The sequence below is a fragment of the Arachis hypogaea genome, chromosome 19 (genome assembly GCF_003086295.3).
Source record: "Arachis hypogaea cultivar Tifrunner chromosome 19, arahy.Tifrunner.gnm2.J5K5, whole genome shotgun sequence".
Classification (NCBI taxonomy): Eukaryota; Viridiplantae; Streptophyta; class Magnoliopsida; order Fabales; family Fabaceae; genus Arachis; species Arachis hypogaea.
Window position 1 is genome coordinate 70,030,820 of NC_092054.1, and position 20,192 is coordinate 70,051,011.

The 20,192-nt window shown below is 37.4% G+C and overlaps 2 protein-coding genes across 2 annotated transcripts; one reads left to right on the forward strand and one right to left on the reverse strand.

Moving 5' to 3' along the window:
• On the reverse strand, positions 1 to 4,081 carry LOC140182285 (uncharacterized). The gene is made up of 4 exons (XM_072228439.1): positions 3,642 to 4,081; positions 2,559 to 2,904; positions 753 to 2,459; positions 1 to 663 (listed from the first exon to the last, which is right to left on the reverse strand). Exons 1-4 carry the CDS (start codon positions 4,079 to 4,081, stop codon positions 1 to 3), a joined length of 3,156 nt encoding a protein of 1,051 aa, XP_072084540.1.
• An 8,950-nt stretch (positions 4,082 to 13,031) lies between these two features.
• LOC112776145 (light-inducible protein CPRF2) lies at positions 13,032 to 17,505 on the forward strand. The gene is made up of 6 exons (XM_025820174.3): positions 13,032 to 13,759; positions 14,486 to 14,579; positions 15,289 to 15,508; positions 16,172 to 16,247; positions 16,355 to 16,480; positions 16,723 to 17,505. Exons 1-6 carry the CDS (start codon positions 13,331 to 13,333, stop codon positions 17,131 to 17,133), a joined length of 1,356 nt encoding a protein of 451 aa, XP_025675959.1. The 5' UTR covers positions 13,032 to 13,330; the 3' UTR covers positions 17,134 to 17,505.
• Positions 17,506 to 20,192: the final 2,687 nt, after the last annotated feature.

Here is a 20,192-nt window from a genome sequence, read left to right on the forward strand (position 1 = left end):
TCACCTCTGCCTCATATGAAGGTCTTTCTGATCAAAGATATACTTCAAACTCTTATGATCAGAGAAGACTTCAAATTGGGCTCCGTACAAATAGTGCCTCCAAATCTTAAGTGCAAAGACCACTGCTGCTAATTCCAAATCATGTGTCGGATAGTTCCTTTCGTGAGGTCTTAGTTGTCTCGAAGCATAAGCTACCACATTCCTATGCTGCATCAATACACATCCAAGTCCCTTAGAAAAAGCATCACAATACACCTCAAAAGGTTCCTGTGGGTCTGGTAACACCAAAACTGGCGCCATCGTCAACTTTTCCTTTAAAGTTTCAAAGCTTTCTTCACACTTCTCTGTCCACTCAAACGGAACATCCTTCCTAGTAAGGCGAGTCAAAGGTAAAGCTATCTGTGAAAAACCCTTGATAAACCGCCGATAGTATCCTGCTAACCCCAAGAAACTACGAACTTCTGTAACTGTCTTGGGTTGCTTCCATTGTACTACGGCCTCGATCTTTAAAGGATCTACAGTTATTTCATCTCGTGTGATCACATGTCCCAAGAATGCCACTTCTGTCGCCCAAAACTCACATTTCGACAACTTCGCATATAGCTTCCGTGCTCTTAATATTTGCAACACAATCCTCAAATGCTCTCCATGTTCTTCTTCTGTCTTGGAATAGATGAGGATATCATCTATAAAGACTACCACAAACTGATCTAGATACGGACGAAAATGCGATTCATATAATCCATGAATACAGCAGGAGCATTAGTCAGTCCAAAGGACATAACCGTATACTCATAGTGACCGTACCTAATTCGAAAGGCAGTCTTAGGTATATCTGATTCCTTCACCCGGATTTGATGGTAACCTGACCGCAAATCAATCTTCGAGAATACTGTCGCACCTCTCAGCTGGTCCATCAGATCATCTATCCTTGGGAGTGGATACTTGTTCTTGATTGTGATCTTGTTCAATTGCCGATAATCCATACATAACCTCATTCCACCATCCTTCTTCTTTACTAGTAACATTGGAGCTCCCCATGGTGATACACTCGGACGAATAAACATCTTCCCCAGCAATTCATTCAACTGCTTCTTTAACTCTGCTAATTCCAACAGTGACATCCGATACGGTGCTATAGAAATTGGTCCGGCTCCAGGAACCAGATTAATACTAAACTCTATCTCTCTCTGAGGTGGAAACTCAGGTATATCATCCGGAAAAATATCAGGAAACTCCTTCACCACTCGGATTTGCTCCAAGTCTTGTTCATTAGTTTCTGAGCTAGCCGATAGTAGAACGTAACCCTCTAACCCACTATTACTAGAAATAACTCTTAGGGAATTCAAATAGAAAGTACAAGACTCAACTAGTTCAGTGTGCATTTCAGATGATGGAAATGTAGCAAATCGTTTAAAATAATCAAGGAAAACATGATGCTTGGACAACCAATCTAGACCTAAGATAATATCTAAACCACACAAAGGCAAACAAACCAGGTCATGTATAAAAGTCCTAGCCTCAATAACAAAAGGCACCTGTTGACATACTTGACTAGTCAAGGCATTTTGAGATGTGGGAGTACGAACAATTAGATTATAATTTAACATGGTGAAATCTAATCCCAACTCATGCGCAACAGTCTCAGAAATAAATGAATGTGATGCACCAGAGTCATATAGTACAGTTAAGAGTCGAGATTTGACATAACACTGACCTTGAATTAGGGAGTCTGATTTCATTGTGTCATCAGCAGTCATAGCAAACACACGTCCTTGCTGTCGCAGCCTATCTATTCCTTGTACTGGCTTCTTCGGACAGTCCTTAGCCATATGTCCAGGCTGACCACAAGAAAAACAGATAACGCCTGTAAGCTGACAAGGTCTACCTCCATGCTCCCTTCCGCACTGCCTACATACTGGTCGCATCTGCGCCTGCTGAGGTCGCTTACCCATATCCTGTCTCATTCTTCCTCCATTCCCTCCTGTAGGACGTGCATGAACATTTCTATTCTGATTGTACCTTCGTGAAGGCATTACTCTCTGCTTAAAATTCCTTCCCTGAGGAGCTGTATACCGATTATAATTCTGAAAAGAAGATCCTGGGTGATTCATCTTAGCTGCAGCTATCTTCTTAGCACAGTCCTCTACTAGCTGACTCTTATTAACCAACTCCGCAAAATTCCATATTTTCAATGGAACCACTGAGTTCAACAAATCTTCACGGAGTCCCCCTTCAAATTTCAAACATTTCCACTCTTCGAAATCTGCTGGATTCCCTTGACAAACCTTGGAAAAACGACATAAATCTTCAAACTTCCTTGTATACTCAGCAACGGACATACTTCCCTGTTTCAACTGCATCAACTCCATCTCCTTTGCCTCACGAGTAACTCTAGGAAAGTACTTCTTATAGAACTCTTCTTTGAAAACATCCCACAAAATATTACCCTCATCTTGCTGCAATAAACGTTGAATGCCCTACCACCAGTGCTGAGCATCCCCTTCCAACATATAAGTAGCAAATTCTACATACTGTTCTTCCGGGACATGCTATGCCCTCAAAGACCTTTCTATGCCTCGGAACCAATTATCAGCTTCAGTTGCTACAGTCGTACCCTTGAACTTCGGTGGATTAACTTTCAAGAAAGCAGCTAATGTCATAGGCCTATCATGATTCATGTTATCTCCATCACCGTTCCCACCATTCTCACCATTACGGTCATTGTTACGCTCTCCATTACGTTCCCCCAGACAGTTAACTGCTTGGGTAGTAGCAGTCGCCGTTTCACGCACAGCCTCAGCCATAGCGTGAATCGTAGCAAACAGATTATCATCGTTTCGTGGCAGATTGTTAACAGTAGACCCTTCCCGATCGCTACGTCTCCGTGGAGGCATACTGATTCTGTTCATACCAAACAATCAATACCAAGGTGATCAGTCTTAATACCTCAGGTTGGGCGTGAACATTATCAGAATGAAAGCACAAAGACATTCATGCAACACATATCACATAGATACCCTATAAGCATGAGACATACCACAGAGCATGCAATAAAGCATGATTCAGTCCATTCCCCAGGCTCTAACAGGAAGAACCGCTCTGATACCAAATTGTAACGACCCAACTTTCAGCATGTCTAGATCATACTAGAAATCGAATGTTACCAACTTGTTTTTTCTTTTTGTATTATTAATTAATAAATATAAGCCTGTACGTTGTTAAAACCCCGCGAATTTTACAAGTAAATTTTTTTTAACAAGAATAATTTAAAGTCGCATACCTTCCATATATCAAGGGATAATTAAACATTCACATACATAAGACAAAAGATAACAGAATATGGAACAACACACTATAATATATATCATGTTACAGAAGTGGTTCAGTTATATAAGCATAGAGCTATGGTACAGCACCCCTAAGTCAGTGACTCATATAGTATATACATATATGTACATAAGACGCCCCAGGGCCTGGCCTGACCAAAAGCCCCTAAGCTGGCACCCAGGCTAGCCTAACTCTGATATATGCCTATTCCCTCTAATCATGCTAACAAAAGTGAGGGAGACACTCTAATGTACTGAAGTTAGACTAGGCGTCTCAAAAAGTCTCCTCAATCCTGGTCTAGAGTACCTCACGGAAAATCACCGGGCGAATGGTGATGCTCGCCTGCTGGCCCCTTGCCTGGCTCATCGTCATCGCTGTCAGAGGAGATAACTATGAAGTTAGGATCTTCCTCTGGATCTTCTTCTTCCTCGTCCTCTTCTTCTGCCGGAGTGATAGCAGAGGAACCACTGCTAGCCACAGGAACCATAAAAGGATAGCTACTAAACAAAATACAGTCGGGAGAAGGAGGTGCCACCTCCATGATCTGATCATACTCATGTCCCTGCTGCTCATCAAAGACTGGAGGCTTGATCGGCTCAGGTAAAGGATCAAGCTCGGGTGGTAACACAGGAACACCCCACTCATCAAGGAGAAAGGGTGCAGGAGGTGCCTCATGGATATGCTGGGCAGGTATAGGCTCATCAGGTAGAGGAGGTTCAGGTGGAGGAGGATAGTCTGGTGGAGGTGGCATATGCTCCTCAAGATGAGGTATCCCAGGTCCGCCGGGGTGTAATCAAGATAAAGGAAAGTCATAGGGTGCATCAGGATTAAAGTATGTTGTCCTAATAGGATACTGGAAAGATCTACCACGAACTACATAATTACGGATACGAGGTACCGCACAGTAGATGTAATACTCGCCACGCACCGGGTCCTCGTGGATGTACGGTGGATCAATCTCGTAGAATAGGACTCCCGTGTCCATCTGTAGAGGTGTAAGGGGTAAGAACTGGGGAGTTCTTAGTAAGGTCGGGGTTTACAGTTAAGTTCGTTTATAATGTCCGTGGTTATAGAAGTATAAATAAATATAGAGTAATATGTACATAACAGCAACATAAACTAACACATGAACAAGAGAGAAAATAGGAAGTAAATGCACATTCACACATTAATATGCAATCACACAGTTATGCTCAAACAAACAAGGAATAGAACAAGAACACAAGAAGATAAGCAATAAATAATGCACAAACAAGTATGATGCATGTCTGTCCCTACTGCAGGTAATGAGCTCATTTGTCGGTTTCGACCCGCACCCGACGCAATCCGACCCTCCAAGTCAGATAAGGCCTTCCCAGAACTTAATCCCAGATTAAGTACCGCATACCCTCTACCAAGTGCTCTCGACTTGCAGGGCTGGTATTTGCTCAGGTCTCAATATACCGCAGGTATGCAAGTCAGGCCTCTACCAAGCATTCAGCTTGCAGGGCTGGTACTACTCTACCGCAGCCTGTCTGAGAAGCAACATCACAATACGGGCGTCCCCGCACAACATTCACAAGCATTGCCCGAAGGCTCATAATTCACATATAACCATACTTTCCATCATTTAGCAATCATCATAAATCAAGCATTACACCATCACAGAAAGCTCATTTTACAATTCTCTGTTTACTCTGTAAGGTCAGGTACATAGCTATATCACTTTTAACTCCTTTTCTTTTTAACTTAAACACAGGTTTCAAAATCTTGTTTCTTTACCTCATATACCTCTATATCTTCTCTTATGCCTCTTCTTAGGTGTTTAGTAAAGGAAATTAGAGAATTCTGGACTCAAATCTGCCTTCCTGAGGCTTTCAGAGAAAACTGTCTTTTTATCAATATTTTATTATTAAAATAATAATATTTTATTTAACTTTCAAAAATTGCATTTTGACCCCCGGACTTCTTGGAAATTGCACTTTGACCCCTATAACTTTTAATATTTGTACTTTAGCCCCTCAACTTTTGATTAATTAATTTTCAACCCCAAAATTTTTAATAATTGCATTTTGACCCCAAAACTCCTTGAATACACGTTTTCATGTTTTTCCAAAAACCAAAAACATTTTTTTTTCAAAAGTTCATCAGATTTCTGCTTGATTTTCAGCTAGTTTTTCAATCTTTTCAGAAACCGATTTGAACCCGATTTTTATCAAACCAAAGAGAAACTTTTCAGCCATCAAATACACATCAAATAAGCATCAAAAATCATGATTTTCATGGCTGGAATGTCACGTTTTCCAGCAGCACCAACAGCCACTTCAAAACCATCATAAACATGATTTTCAAGCATTAAACAACAAGTTTCCATGATCAAACCATCACACAAACACCCAAAATCAAATCTCAAGCAACAAGATCTGGTTTAACACTTCAAGAACACAGCCAATCATTGACTAATTTACCAAACCTTACCTCCTTTGCTGCTGTCCGAGATTGCACCAAAAACAAGCTTCCAGAAGCACTTTTACGCCTATTTTAACATCAAAAACAACTTTAGAATCTTATGAACCATGAAGGCTGAAGCTTCATGACGATGAAAAGAAGATTTTCCTCACCTTAAGGTAACTAGAAATCACGTTTTCTTGGAGCTTTTGGTGATTGAATAAGAGATCCTAAGAAAGAACATGAAGAAAACATCATTAACTTAAGGAACCACCATGGCCGAATCTTCAAGGAGGAGGAGCAGCCTTCATACCTTGATTTACTCCATGAAAAGTGACATAGAAATGAAGAGGAGGAAGAGGTGAACACTTTGGTAAGATTAGATTTTTGATAGGGGTTTCGGTTTGAGAAAGAACGGAGAAAGTAGCTCAGGTGTTCATGGAAACTTCATGGTTTTCTTTCATGGTGTTCTAAGCTTTTCCAAGAACAAAAATGATAGCCAAGCTGTCCAAGGAAGGCCGTGGCTTTTGGATGATGATTATCCAAAAGTTACTTGTCAAAATATCTCAGGAAAGGATAATTACTAAAGCTAGATGTATTAGAACTTAAGTAATTACACTACTAATGGATAAACATTAAGTTACTTAGTGTAAATGACACTAGTAACTGGATAATCATAAGAATAAAAGATATATGATGAAGCATTAGCAGTGCTAAGTTCATCTAAGAATGCCGGTATTATCCGTTACCGGTAGATTTCAAACTCAGTTATTATATTACTAAACATAGATCAACATTAATCACAGTAGAGAAGATAATAATATAATATTCTGAATAAAATAATAATATATGAATATTATATTAATATAATTTTTTTCTCGAAATTCGTAACCGGCTCGTCACATAGAGACTAACCACAGAAATCAGAATTTTGAAATTCGGGCCCAAAGTGGCTCAAAAACGTAACTCTTCGCGACGTGCCTACTTAGATTAGGAGAGGTGTCATGTTCAATCAAGCTGAGTCAGCAGCTTGATGACGCAGCACCTGTGTAGTGGAGGTGCTTATATGCATAGAAATTCCTAAAAATTCTGTAAAAATTCCGTTTGATCCCGAAAAAGCGCCGTTTCTTCGGGGCTAGGCCGTTACATGTGAGCCTCAGATTCCCATGGTTCCTCATGAGGGAACTCCTTGGAGGCCAGTGGACGTCTAGTGAGGTCTTCTTCAGTGGAGATCACTGCCTCTTCCTCCTCTCCAAGTTCGACCGTGTGGGTTATGTTGATGGCCTTGCACTCTCCTTTTGGATTCTCTTCTGTATTGCTTGGAAGAGTACTAGGAGGGAGTTCAGTAACTTTCTTACTCAGCTGACCTACTTGTGCCTCCAAATTTTTGATGGAGGACCTTGTTTCAGTCATGAAATTCTGAGTGGTTTTAATTAGATCAGAGACTACAGTTGCTAAGTCAGAGTGGCTTTGCTTAGAATTCTCTATCTGTTGCTGAGAAGATGATGGAAAAGGCTTGCTTTTGCTAAACCTGTTTCTTCCACCATTACTGTTGTTGAAACCTTGTTGAGGTCTCTGTTGATCCTTCCATAAGAGATTTGGATGATTTCTCCATGAAGGATTATAGGTGTTTCCATAGGGTTCTCCCATGTAATTCACCTCTTCCATTGCAGGGTTCTCAGGGTCATAAGCTTCTTCTTCAGAGGAAGCTTCCTTAGTACTGACTGATGCAGCTTGTATTCCAGACAGACTCTGAGAAATCATATTGACTTGCTGAGTCAATATTTTGTTCTGAGCCAATATGTCATTCAGAGTATCAATCTCAAGAACTCCCATTATTGAAGTGTACATGAATTGGTTATTTGCAACCATTTTAATGAGTTCCTGAGCTTCTGCAGGCGTCTTTTTCAGATGAAGAGATCCTCCAGCAGAGCTGTCCAATGACATTTTGGACAGTTCAGACAACCCATCATAGAAGATACCTATGATGCTCCATTCTGAAAGCATGTCAGAAGGACACCTTCTGATCAATTGCTTGTATCTTTCCATGCTTCATAGAGGGATTCACCTTCCTTCTGTCTGAAGATTTGGACTTCCACTCTAAGCTTGCTCAATTTTTGAGGTGGAAAGAACTTTGCCAAGAAGGCATTAACTAGTTTTTCCCAAGAGTTCAGGCTTTCTTTAGGTTGTGAATCCAACCATGTTCTAGCTCTGTCTCTTACAGCAAAAGGAAAAAGCATAAGCTTGTAGACCTCGGGATCAACCGCATTAGTCTTGACAGTGTCACAGATTTGCAAGAATTCAGCTAAGAACTGATGAGGATCTTCCAATGGAAGTCCATGAAACTTGCCATTCTATTGCATTAGAGAAACTAATTGAGGCTTAAGCTCAAAATTGTTTGCTCCAATAGCAGGGATTGAGATGCTTCTCCCATAGAAGTCATGAGTAGGTGCAGTAAAGTCACCAAGCACCTTCCTTGCATTGTTGGTGTTTTCGGCTGCCATGGCTTCTTCTTGTTTGAAAATTTCTGTTAGGTCTTCTCCAGAGAGTTGTACTTTAGCTTCTCTTAGCTTTCTCTTCAAGGTCCTTTCAGGTTCAGGATCAGCCTCAACAAGAATGTCTTTGTCCTTACTCCTGCTCATATGAAAGAGAGAAGAAGAAAGTATGGAATCCTCTATGTCACAGTATAGAGATTCCTTGAGGTGTCAGAGGAAAAGAAAAATAGAAAGAGGAGGTAGAAAGAGAAGAATTCAAACTTATCAAGAGGGATAGAGTTCGAATTGTTGATAGTGGAGGAGTGTTAGTCCTTAAATAGAAGGATGTGAGAAGAGGGAAAGAATTTTCAAAATTAAAGTAAAAGATTTTGAAATAATTAAAAGAAATTTTGAAAATTTGGTAAAGGTTTTTCGAAAATTAAGATTGGGAAAGAAATTAAGTTATTTTTGAAAAAAATTTTGAAATTAGAAATAAAAAAGATATGGAGAAAGTTTTAAAATTAAAGTTGATTACTTGACTAACAAGAAATTAGAAGATATGATTCTAGAATTAAAACTTTTGATCCTTTCTTAATAGGCAAGTAACAACTAGAAAATTTTGAATTAAATTATTAATTGTAGCAAGGATTTTCGAAAATAGTAATAAATAAAAAATTGAAAAGAAATTGTTTTTGAAAAGATATAATTGAAAAGATATGATTTGAAAAAGATTTGATTTTGAAAAATTATGAAGATTTGAAAAAAAATTGAATTAAAAACAAAATCTTCCCTCTAGTGTCCTCCTGGCGTTAAACGCCCAGAATGGCATCCATTCTGGCGTTTAACGCCCAAAATGCTACCTTTTTGGGTGTTTAACGCCCAGCCAGGTACCCTGGATGGCGTTTAAACGCCAGTTTTCCTTCTTCACTGGGCGTTTTGAACGCCCAGCTTTTTCTGTGTAATTCCTCTGCTGAATGTTCTGAATCTTCAATTTTCTGTGTTATTGACTTGAAAAGACACAATCTTAAATTTTTTTTTGAATTTTTAATGATGAGAAACAATAGAAATGCAACTAAGATCAAATAAACAATGCATGCAAGACACCAAACTTAGAAGTTTGTATACTAAGGACAATAACAATTTGAAAATGCATGTAAGAAACAACAAAAGACACAGAATAAGAGAAATTAAAGATCAGAGCACTGAAATCATCAAGAACAACTTGAAGATCAATGAAGAACATAATGCATATATTCAAAAAATGCAAGAATAAAGACATGCAATTGACACCAAACTTAAAAATTGATATTAGACTCAAACAAGAAACATAAAATATTTTTTATTTTTATGGTTTTATAAATTTTTTTGTGATTTTTCGAAAATTGAGTGGAAAAGAAAATAAAGGGGTTCAAAATTTTTAATAAGAGTTCCAGGAATCATTGCAATGCTAGTCTAAGACTCCGGTCCAGGAATTAGACATGGCTTACTAGCCAGCCAAGCTTTCAATGAAAGCTTCGGTCCAAAACACTAGACATGGACAATGGCCAGCCAAGCTTTAGCAGATCATTGCTAACAACAGCAAAATTGATAGAAATCAACAAGCTCTTGTGATGATAAGTTGAAACCTCGGTCCAATAAGATTAGACATGGCTTCACAGTCAGCCAGACTTCAACAGATCATCATGAAACTCTAGAATTCATTCTTAAAAACTCTGAAGAACAAAATAGAAAAAAAATTTTGTATTAAAAAAATTTTTCAAAAATAAAAAGTAAAATTACCTAATCTAAGCAACAAGATGAACCGTCAGTTGTCCAAACTCGAACAATCTCCGGCAACGGCGCCAAAAACTTGGTGCACGAAATTGTGATCATCAATGGTGCCAACAACTTGGTACGCACAATTGTAATCTCAACTCTTTATCATAACTCCGCACAACTAACCAGCAAGTGCACTAGGTCGTCCAAGTAATAAACTTACGCGAGTAAGGGTCGATCCCATGGAGATTGTCGGCTTGAAGCAAGCTATGGTAATCTTGTAAATCTTAGTCAGGCGGATTCAAATGATTATGGAGGATTGATAATTAAAAGATGAATAAAACATAAAATAAAGATAGAGATACTTATGTAATTCATTGGTGAGAATTTCAGATAAGCGTATGAAGATGCTTTGTTCCTCCTGAGCCTCTGCTTTCCCATTGCCTTCTTCCAATCATTCATACTCCCTTCCATGGCAAGCTTTATGTTGGGCATCACCGTTGTCAATGGCTACTTCCCGTCCTCTCAGTGAAAATGTTCTACGCACGCTGTCACCGCACGGCTAATTATCTATCGGTTCTCGATCATGTTGGAATAGGATCCATTGATCTTTTTGCGTCTGTCACACGCCCAACAATCGCGAGTTTGAAGCTCGTCACAGTCATCCCTTCCCAGATCCTACTCGGAATACCATAGACAAGGTTTAGACTTTCCGGATCTCAAGAATGACCACCAATAATTCTAGCCTATACCACGAAGGTTCTAATCTTAGATTAGAAACCCAAGAGATACACATTCAACCTTGTTTGCATGTAAAACGGAAGTGGTTGTCAGGCACGCGTTCATAGGTGAGAATAGTGATGAGTGTCACATAATCATCACATTCATCATGTTCTTGTGTGCAAATGAATATCTTAGAGAAGAAGTAGGCGTGAATTGAATAGAAAAACAGTAGTACTTTGCATTAATTCATGAAGAACAGTAGAGCTCCACACCTTAATCTATGGTGTGTAAAAACTCCACCGTTGAAAATACAAAAGTGATAATGGTGGTCATTGACTTCGGCCCCAGAGAGGGAACCCGAAGAACCAAGATGAAAATACAATAGTAAAATGTCCTATTTATAGAGAACTAGTAGCCTAGGATTTACAGAAATAAGTAATTAATGCAGAAATCTTCTTCCGGGCCCACTTAGTGTGTGCTTGGGCTGAGCATTGAAGCTTTCACATGTAGAGACTTTTCTTGGAGTTAAACACCAGCTTTTTTGCCAGTTTGGGCGTTTAACTCCAGCTTTTGTGCCAGTTCTGGCGTTTTGACGTCAGAATTCTTAAGCTGACTTGGAACGCCAGTTTGAGCCATCAAATCTTGGGCAAAGTATGGACTATTATATCTTGCTGGAAAGCCCAAGATGTCTACTTTCCAACGCAATTGAGAGCGCTCCAATTGGGCTTTTGTAGCTCCAGAAAATCTACTTTGAGTGCAGGGAGGTCAGAATCCAACAACATCTGCAGTCCTTTTTCAGCCTCTGAATCAGATTTTTTGCTCAAGTCCCTCAATTTCAGCCAGAAAATACCTGAAATCACAGAAAAACACACAAACTCATAGTAAAGTCCAGAAATGTGATTTTTAAATAAAAACATAATAAAAACATACTAAAAACATACTAAAAATAATGCCAAAAAGCGTATAAATTATCCGCTCATCAACCAGCCACTTCAATTTTCAAACCATTGCCAATTAACTGTTTACGCTCTATTTTCTTTGATGCTTTTTATTGTTACCTCTGTCAGTTACATCTTTGACTAAGTATGCCCAATAACAGTGTATCAATTACAAACTTATTTGAATAATTCTAATTGAAAATTAAAACACCTTGACATAAGTCGATAACCAAATCAACTCCGCTAGGTAATCAACAAGGGATGTAGCTAACTTCAGCCAACTCCTATTTGTGCTGCATCCCAAGGCCCATGAAGAAACAACATCCATAATATACAAAAAATTCAAATTATATATAAAATCCAAATTACATGGGAAAAAAATCCAAATCACATCGAAAAAAAATTCAAATCACATTAATTTCATTCTCAAAGGGTTGTGAATGTTTCTTTCTTTGTAATTAGATGTTTCTTTTTTTGTAAAAGAAACATCCACATACTAAATCCCAATACATTTTCTACTAAGGGACAAAAAGAATCCACAATATACCAAAAATATATCTAAATTATATAAAAAAAATCCAAATTACATTAAAAAGTATCCAAATCAGATCGAAAAAAATCCAAATCACATCGAAAGGAGGAGGAGGAGGACGTCGCAATGCGATGGAGGACGGCAAGGCGAGGGAGGACGCGAGGGCGGGGGCGCGACGTGATGGAGGATAACGACGCGAAAGAGGAACGACAGCGACGGAGGGTGCGTCGTCCGCGATAGAGGGGTGCGACGTGAAGGGGCACAATTGCGTCACAGGCGCAAAACTCCCTACAGCGACGCGAGGCGGGGGCGCGACGTAATAGAGGACGACGTGGTGAGGGAGGAACGACAGCGGTGGAGGGCGCGTCCGCGATGGAGGAGTGTTATGCGAGGGGACACGATCACGTCACTCACGCAAAACAACCTACAGTGGCGACGTGGAAATGCAGGCGCAACTTGCTCGAGAACTCCCTCCAACGGCTACCAGCACGGCGCAATGCGGAAGCGAAGATTCAACGGTGGTAAAGAGTCTGCGTGATGGGAGGTTGACGTGAAGAGAGATCTCCTTTGTTTAGAGGAGCTTACGTTGTCTAATTCTAATTATTCAAATATGATTAATCTTAATTGTTTAAAATATGATTTTTTTAAAAAATTAAAATTAATTTTTAAAGAAATGGTTTAAGTTGGCTAATGATTGTGTTGGTCCTCTACATTTTCTCGTTTCAAATATGACCGGGGAATTAATTTAAATTTATTTTCTTGATAAATTATTTTTTTTTTTCGGATAATATTTCTTTTGCCTAACATACCTATTGCGAGATATCACGGGGAAAAAATGTTACTCTTAAGGTTAATTCATAAAAGAGGAAATACCGAAATAGGATAATATTCAAATTACTCCGAAATAGTGTTGAAATTCAACGTTCCAAGTTCCACGTTCCAAGTTGGAAGTGTTGTGTTGTGGTGGGCTATATGACCGATATACCCCTGCGGGATCTCTCTCTCTCTCTCTCTCTCTCTCTCTCTCTAGCTGGCCTTCGCAGAAACAGAAACAAAAACACCAACGAACAATACTCGCACACAGAAACCAATCCCAAAACTTAAAAGGACAGAGACAAAACATCGTGATCACCAATAGCATTTGGATTTCCATGGATAGGGTCTTCTCAGTGGACGAAATCCCTGACCACTTCTGGTCCTCCATCCCCTACGACACCAACCACCACCACCCGCCTCCTTCCAACTCCAACTCCCACATCAACCGCAGCCCTTCCGAGTGGGCCTTCCAGCGGTTCCTCCAAGAAGCTGCTCCTCCCTCTCCCCCTCACCAAAACGACGCCGTTTTCTTCATCCACGACGACGATCATACTCATCCCCACGTCACCAAGCCCGATCCGAACGACACCCTTCCTGTTCCCAAGAACGACGCCGTTTTGACCAATGCCTCTCCTCCTCCCCCTCCTCCTCCTCCTCGTACAAAAACAGGGGCTTCATCTTCCCTTGGCGTTGATTCCGATGACTACCAGGCTCTCCTTAAGAACAAGCTCAATCTTGCATGTGCCGCTGTCGCCATGACTAGGGTAATTAATTAGTTAGTTTATTTATTTCCCCTTCCCTGATTAATTGGAAATGTGTGTTCTCAGGATAATTCTGGAACTGAAAGATTGAAAAGATTGAGTCTTTGTTGTTGCATGGTTTGGATTTTGATTTGGATCTGAGTTCGGTATTCATCTTTGTTTGTGCTTGCTTATCATTATTTTTGTTTTTATTTTATTTTGTTTTATTCGATTAAGTAGAAGCTTAGAGTTTGGACCTTTATTTAGTTTTAAATGGCTTGTTTTTTAGGGCACGGTTGATGTTAAAGTAGTGTATCTGGAAACTTACTTTCTATTTATTACAGAAATTTGTGCGCATTATCGGTTCTGATTCTTCTGAAAAAGGTTATTTTCTCCTGAGAACTGAAAAAAAAAAAAAGTGGACATGCGGTTAGGGCTATTCATCTTTGCTTTTGAGTGCGATTCTCGTTGTCATGCATTACACCTGTATGAATATAATTGAAATTGAAAAAAGAAAAGAAAAGAAAAGAACATGACTTCTTTGTTAGAAGCTTGTGTTGTTATATAGATGAACATGTTTTCTTTGTAGAATCTTTCGTTCTTAGTTGCAAAAAGTACTTTTGAACCTCCTGGAGATGTTGGTAGGCAGTAACTATTTGCTGCTGTGTTCCCAAAAGCAAGAAGTTTGAACATAACATGCTGGTAAAAATGACATCTTCTAAAATGTTTTTTTCCTGCTCATTGCAACAGGCAGCATCTCTATCCAAGTCTCAAGATCCAGCCACTTTTGCTGATAGTGGATCGTCTAATACCTCTCAAGTTGGACCTCAGCCTTCTATAAAAGGTTTGAATCATAAATGCTTGTGGATCTGTTTATTTAAACATACATCCATGATAATTGATAAAAGAGAAGATTCAGTGAACAAAGTAGATCACATTTATGAATAATGCCTGATTATATTTGTATTGCCTCAGTAACTAGTTAAGTATTGAATGCAAAATAGATTGGTGACTAATAGAAACATATGGGGTTGAATGCATTAGCTGTGTCTTCAATTTTGTTTTAGTCAATAGCTAATTTCTTGAACAGCTTTAGAGGTTACTTTTTTTTTTTTTTAATTTTCTCTCTCTCAATATGGATAACCCCTACTAAATTACGTGAAATGTATATGTGATAGGATCTGGTTTCAGTAAGAACAATGGGGACTAGCTCCTTTCAAGAAAAGAAAAATGCAGAAAAGGAAAGATAATATAGAGTTCTGCAGATGAATGGAATCTGTATCCCAAACCATACCCTTTTCCGCCCAATTTGGGATTCTTTACCATTACCTATCTTTCCTCTTAGATTAAGATGAATCCAATCTTATCCTGCTATTCGTTGCAAGCTCGGCATTTGGTTATGGTGGTCAGTTCTGAACTTGAATGTTCTCTGTATTTCCGGATGATTATGCCCTCCTTGGCCATGTGTAGTACTATGGTTCTATCTATAGTTTCCCATTATGTCCTCTATGGCCACTTGTAGTAATAGGAGACTATCAATTCTGTCTATGTAGGATCTGGTACTTCTGGAAATGACCCACCTAAAATACAAGACAAAGATGCCAAAGCACCAATCGGGATACCTTCCATACCTGTCATACAAAAGAAACCTGCTGTTACAGCCAGGCCATCAACAAGTGGATCGTCAAGGGAACAGTCAGATGATGAGGAAGCTGAAGGAGAGACAGATCTGAATGACAACATGGACCCTGCTGATGTAAAACGAGTAAGAAGGTAACAATTGTCTCAAAACTTGCTGAGTTTTCTGAAGACTATCTTAGTGCTCAATGTATGCATACTCTGTATTCTGTAATTATTGCAGTATCATGTACTTGGTTTCAGCATGATTCAGAAGCTTGTTTTACTCAGATGGATATCATAATTAATAAACTGAGTGTTGGCCTGCCAGAAAAATATCATTCAGAGTCACATTAGATCTTTGAAGTGAGAGTGTTTTGCATACTCTATTTTCTCCACATACTATTTATATTTAGGTTCAGCCAGGGAACTAAATAGAATTATGCCTCCTTCCCCCTCCCTTCTTTTTCCTTCCCTTTCCTGTTACGTGAGGTGAAATTTATATGCAAGCTTGTAAATTTCATTGACCTCTTAGGTTAGCCAATATTACACGTGCACCCTTTAACTTTCTGGAATATACACTAGCATTGGTGACTCTGCTGAGGTATAGGTTATATTTCACCTGATACCCCTGTATTTTGTGAAATGTAACACTGAATTCCTTGTAAACATCCTACAGGGGTCAATGTAGTCATGGCAAACTATGGAATGCCGGGTGTAATATCATCTAACTGTAACCGAAACCAATGTATTTTAACTTATCTTCTCTTTATTTTTTTCTTTGACTAATTCAGGGCCTAATGACATGTTATATCTCAGGATGCTTTCAAATAGAGAGTCAGCCAGACGTTCAAGAAGAAGAAAACAAGCTCATTTAAACGAGCTGGAGACACAGGTGTGTTCTCTATTTTAGGTTTGACTTTCGCGCATCTTGTTTCTTATATGTTAAGTCCTTCCCTCCAAAGGTCGTGCATATTTTCTGAACTTAAATTTCTGTCTTAGGTTTCTCAATTAAGAGGTGAAAATTCTACCTTGCTAAAGCGCCTTACTGATGTAAGCCACAAGTACAATGAATCTGCTGTTGACAACAGAGTATTAAAAGCTGATGTTGAAACCTTGAGAGCAAAGGTAAAACCCTTCTTATTATCATAAATACTTCCTCCATTCGTTTCTTATCAATCACTTTCACTGTTTAGTACACTTTAGACACATTATATCTTATTATGAACTGTATCCAAAGACATTGATCCAATGATGTATCAAAAGGTAAGGCCGATATATAAAAGTAAAGTAGGTATAATGGTGTTCATGTATTGTCTCTCAACCTGACATGTCTGTTATTTCGTGGCACGTTTATTATCATTTTTCAGGTGAAGATGGCGGAAGAAACCGTCAAAAGAATTACAGGGTTGAACCCAGTAATGCATGCCATGTCTGATTTAACATCAATGGGCATACCGACATTTGACGGAAGCCCTCCTGACACATCAGCTGATGCATCTGTCCCCGTGAGAGATGATACTCACCATCACCACCACTTCTTTCAACAAACATCAAGTAATCATCACGTGGCGAGTCATGATCTTAGGGTAAACAATGGGTTGGGAGACATATCTGTAATTGAGAATGTGCAGCAGAATGCCGCAGCAGCTGTGGTGGTTGGGAATAAGATGGGTCAAACAGCTCCCGTACAGCGGGTGGCAAGCTTGGAACACCTTCAGAAGAGGATTAGGGGTGGTGTGGATTCATGTGGTGGACCTTCTAATAATCATGAGCATTAAATAGAGCACCCAAAATAGAACAAGGGAAGCTTTAGTTTTTAAAAATAAAATTATTCCAAAAATAATACTTAATTTCTGTTGTAATTAAAGGCCTATTATACTTCTTGACAACAACATTATAGATCAATTTGATTTCCCTATTTTTGATGGATCATCACATGCTGGATTCAAAGTACTGTACAATCCATAAGTGGTGTTCTGTAAACTGTGCCTAATTGTTTCTAAGTAGACCAAGGAAGGAGCGTGACATTATATTTTCTTCCAGCTTTGCTATGGAATTAACTTTTTATTTTCAACGAACAATTATTCCATGAAGTAATAGATGATTAAGAGCATCTCTAATGTTAACAATCTAAGTTAACTTAAGAACAATATTAAGACTCTCTCTCTTCTCTCTACTAGGGTTTGAACCTCTTTTATCTTTGTGTTGTCTTGGAGGGAGGCTGCTGCCGCGGCTAACCACGTAAGGTGGTGGCCTCCCTCTCTCTTCTCCTTCCTCTTCTTTATTTCTCTTTCCTTTCTTCTCTTGGTTCTTTAATTTTTCCTTTTTTGTAATTTTGTTTTCTCTTCGCACCTTTTCTTTCCCATTCCTCTTTCTGTTCCTTCATCTCCTACCCCTTTCTTTACCTCCATTGCTTTCTTTCTCCATGCCTTTTCTGTTTATCTTTTATTTTTAGTTTCTGTTTTTTTTTTTTTTTTTTTTTATATTCCTATGTTGTGTATTTTCTCTTATTTTGTGGTGGTTTATTGTCCCCTCTTTATGGGTAGTGTGAGTACTTTAGTACAGATCTATTATATCTTGGAGTATACACTATAGTTTACTTGTTATTCATGAAAATATTTTCATATCAGAGGAGGATTCAGTTTTAAGCCAAGAGGAAGAATGGATTTTTTAGCATGTTGCATCACTTTTAGTGTTGAGTTAGAAATCATAGAGATTCAGATCTGTCTATGTTTCTACTGGTTAAGATTCTTTGTAATTGAATGTTGGGCTTACTTTTAGTTTATAGTTCAGCATAGAATTTATCCCATCATCTTCTCTAAGTTTAGATCTAATTTATCCCTGTTTACCTGTAAGTGTCATTTGGCTTTCTTTTGAATGATGTTTTCTTCTGTCAAAAAAAAAAAAAAATAGCATCTCTAATGTTTGGTTTTAATTTTATTTTATTTTTGGTCATACAAATATTCGTGAGATCATCAATGTGAGATTTGTTATTCCAATGTTTGGTTTTATTTTAATTTAAACTTAAATTATTTTTAACTATTTTAAATCATTTTAATTAAATTATAAAAAATTAACTAAAAATATAAAATTACAAAATTAATAATTATATACCATGTTTAAAAGATATATATATCATTGGATTTGAAAAAAATTGCAATGAAAAAATTAGAATTTTGTAGATGTTTAGATTGAGAATTTTGTACATTTAGATTGGGAGAAAAATTAAAATTTTGTAAATAATTGAAAAAGAAATTTAAGTTAAAATGATTTGGATTCTTTTTTTTTTTTCAAATTGATAAAAAAATAATAAAAAAATAAAGTAATATTTGTTACGACGTTAACAACATTTCACTTATTTTTTCTTCAAAATAATACGGTATCCTCTTTATTAATATCAATATCATTTTAAAAATGATATCCAATGCTAGTTTTATTTTTAAATAATTTCAATCACTGTGTTAATAAAAAATAATATTTAAAATTGATCTGATTGAAGTTGCTCTAAAGACTAAAGGAGGGAAAGATAAATTAAAGAAAAAAGATAAATGTTTGTTGATTGTTGATCGGAAATAATGTTTTTATTTTATTTTTTCCTTTTTCCTTTAGTGACTTATGTTTAGTTAGGAGGAAAAATCACTATGAAAATCTCAATAATTTACCGATGATGTAATTTCACACATTTTATGAAAACTTTTAATTTATTTTTTTCCTCCACCAGATCTACTCTTGGATGTATTGACAACGATGATGTAGAGGAAGGAGGGAAGGTTTAGAGAGTTATTTTCTTTTATCCTTGAGTTTTAATTTTAAATTTTGAGAAACGATTTGAGGGTTTATTAAATATTAACCCTTTATGTATTATTCATATTCTATCATTTCTCAATTTGAGGGTTTTCAATGTGAATACAACATAATTTGTTATTTCATTTTTATTAAAATGTCAAAATAATTTTATTTGTATGTCTTGTTCAACATCCTAATTATATTTATTTACGTGAAAAAAATTGTCTTAAATTATTCCACACAAGATAAAATTATAGAAGTGTAAACTTTTCATTTTCTTGTCATTATATATTTTACAATAATGAATTTATAAGACGAAATTACCTAAATCTAGGCTTATCTCTCTTTGTTGTGATTAGTAGTATGTTTGTTTTTTATTTTTTAAATAAAAATTGGATGAAGTTCAATTAATGCTAAAGTTTTTTAATGGCTTCTTGTTTTTGGTAATTATAAGTAATTTTTAAACTAAAATATTTTTAGTCCAATAATTGATAAATGATATGTTGGTCTAAAATGACAATAATTATGTCTAATTGTTACTGATGAATCAATTCACATTCTAATAAGACATTTGAAATGGTCTAATGTTAAGAAATTTAGTTATCATAGTGAGATTATTTAAATCTGATTAGCGTCAATGTGAAAATAAAAAATGAAAAAGCAGCCATCATCAGCCATGATACCCTCGAAGTTAGGCACCAAAATCAAATTCAACGTTGCAAAAAAGAGTATCCCCTTAACAAAACACCAATATTCTGTTTGATGTTGTTATTTGTCACTCCTGTAATTTATTCCGCATTTGGGCATTTTTCATTTCCTAATCTAGTGTGAAGATTTCATAAGGCTTAGAGAAGGGGGTTAAATCTTATTGCCTTCTTTAACTTTGAATCATTAAGCTTTGAATTCGGAACTTGAAACTTGATTTCTGTTAATTTGTGCAACGGATAAATCAGGAGATAATTTTGTTTTGTCTCATAAAAATTAGAAAACAGAATTGAATCAGAGAGAAAGAAGTTGACATAGTCATATATTCTGGTTCAGTTGCCTTGTG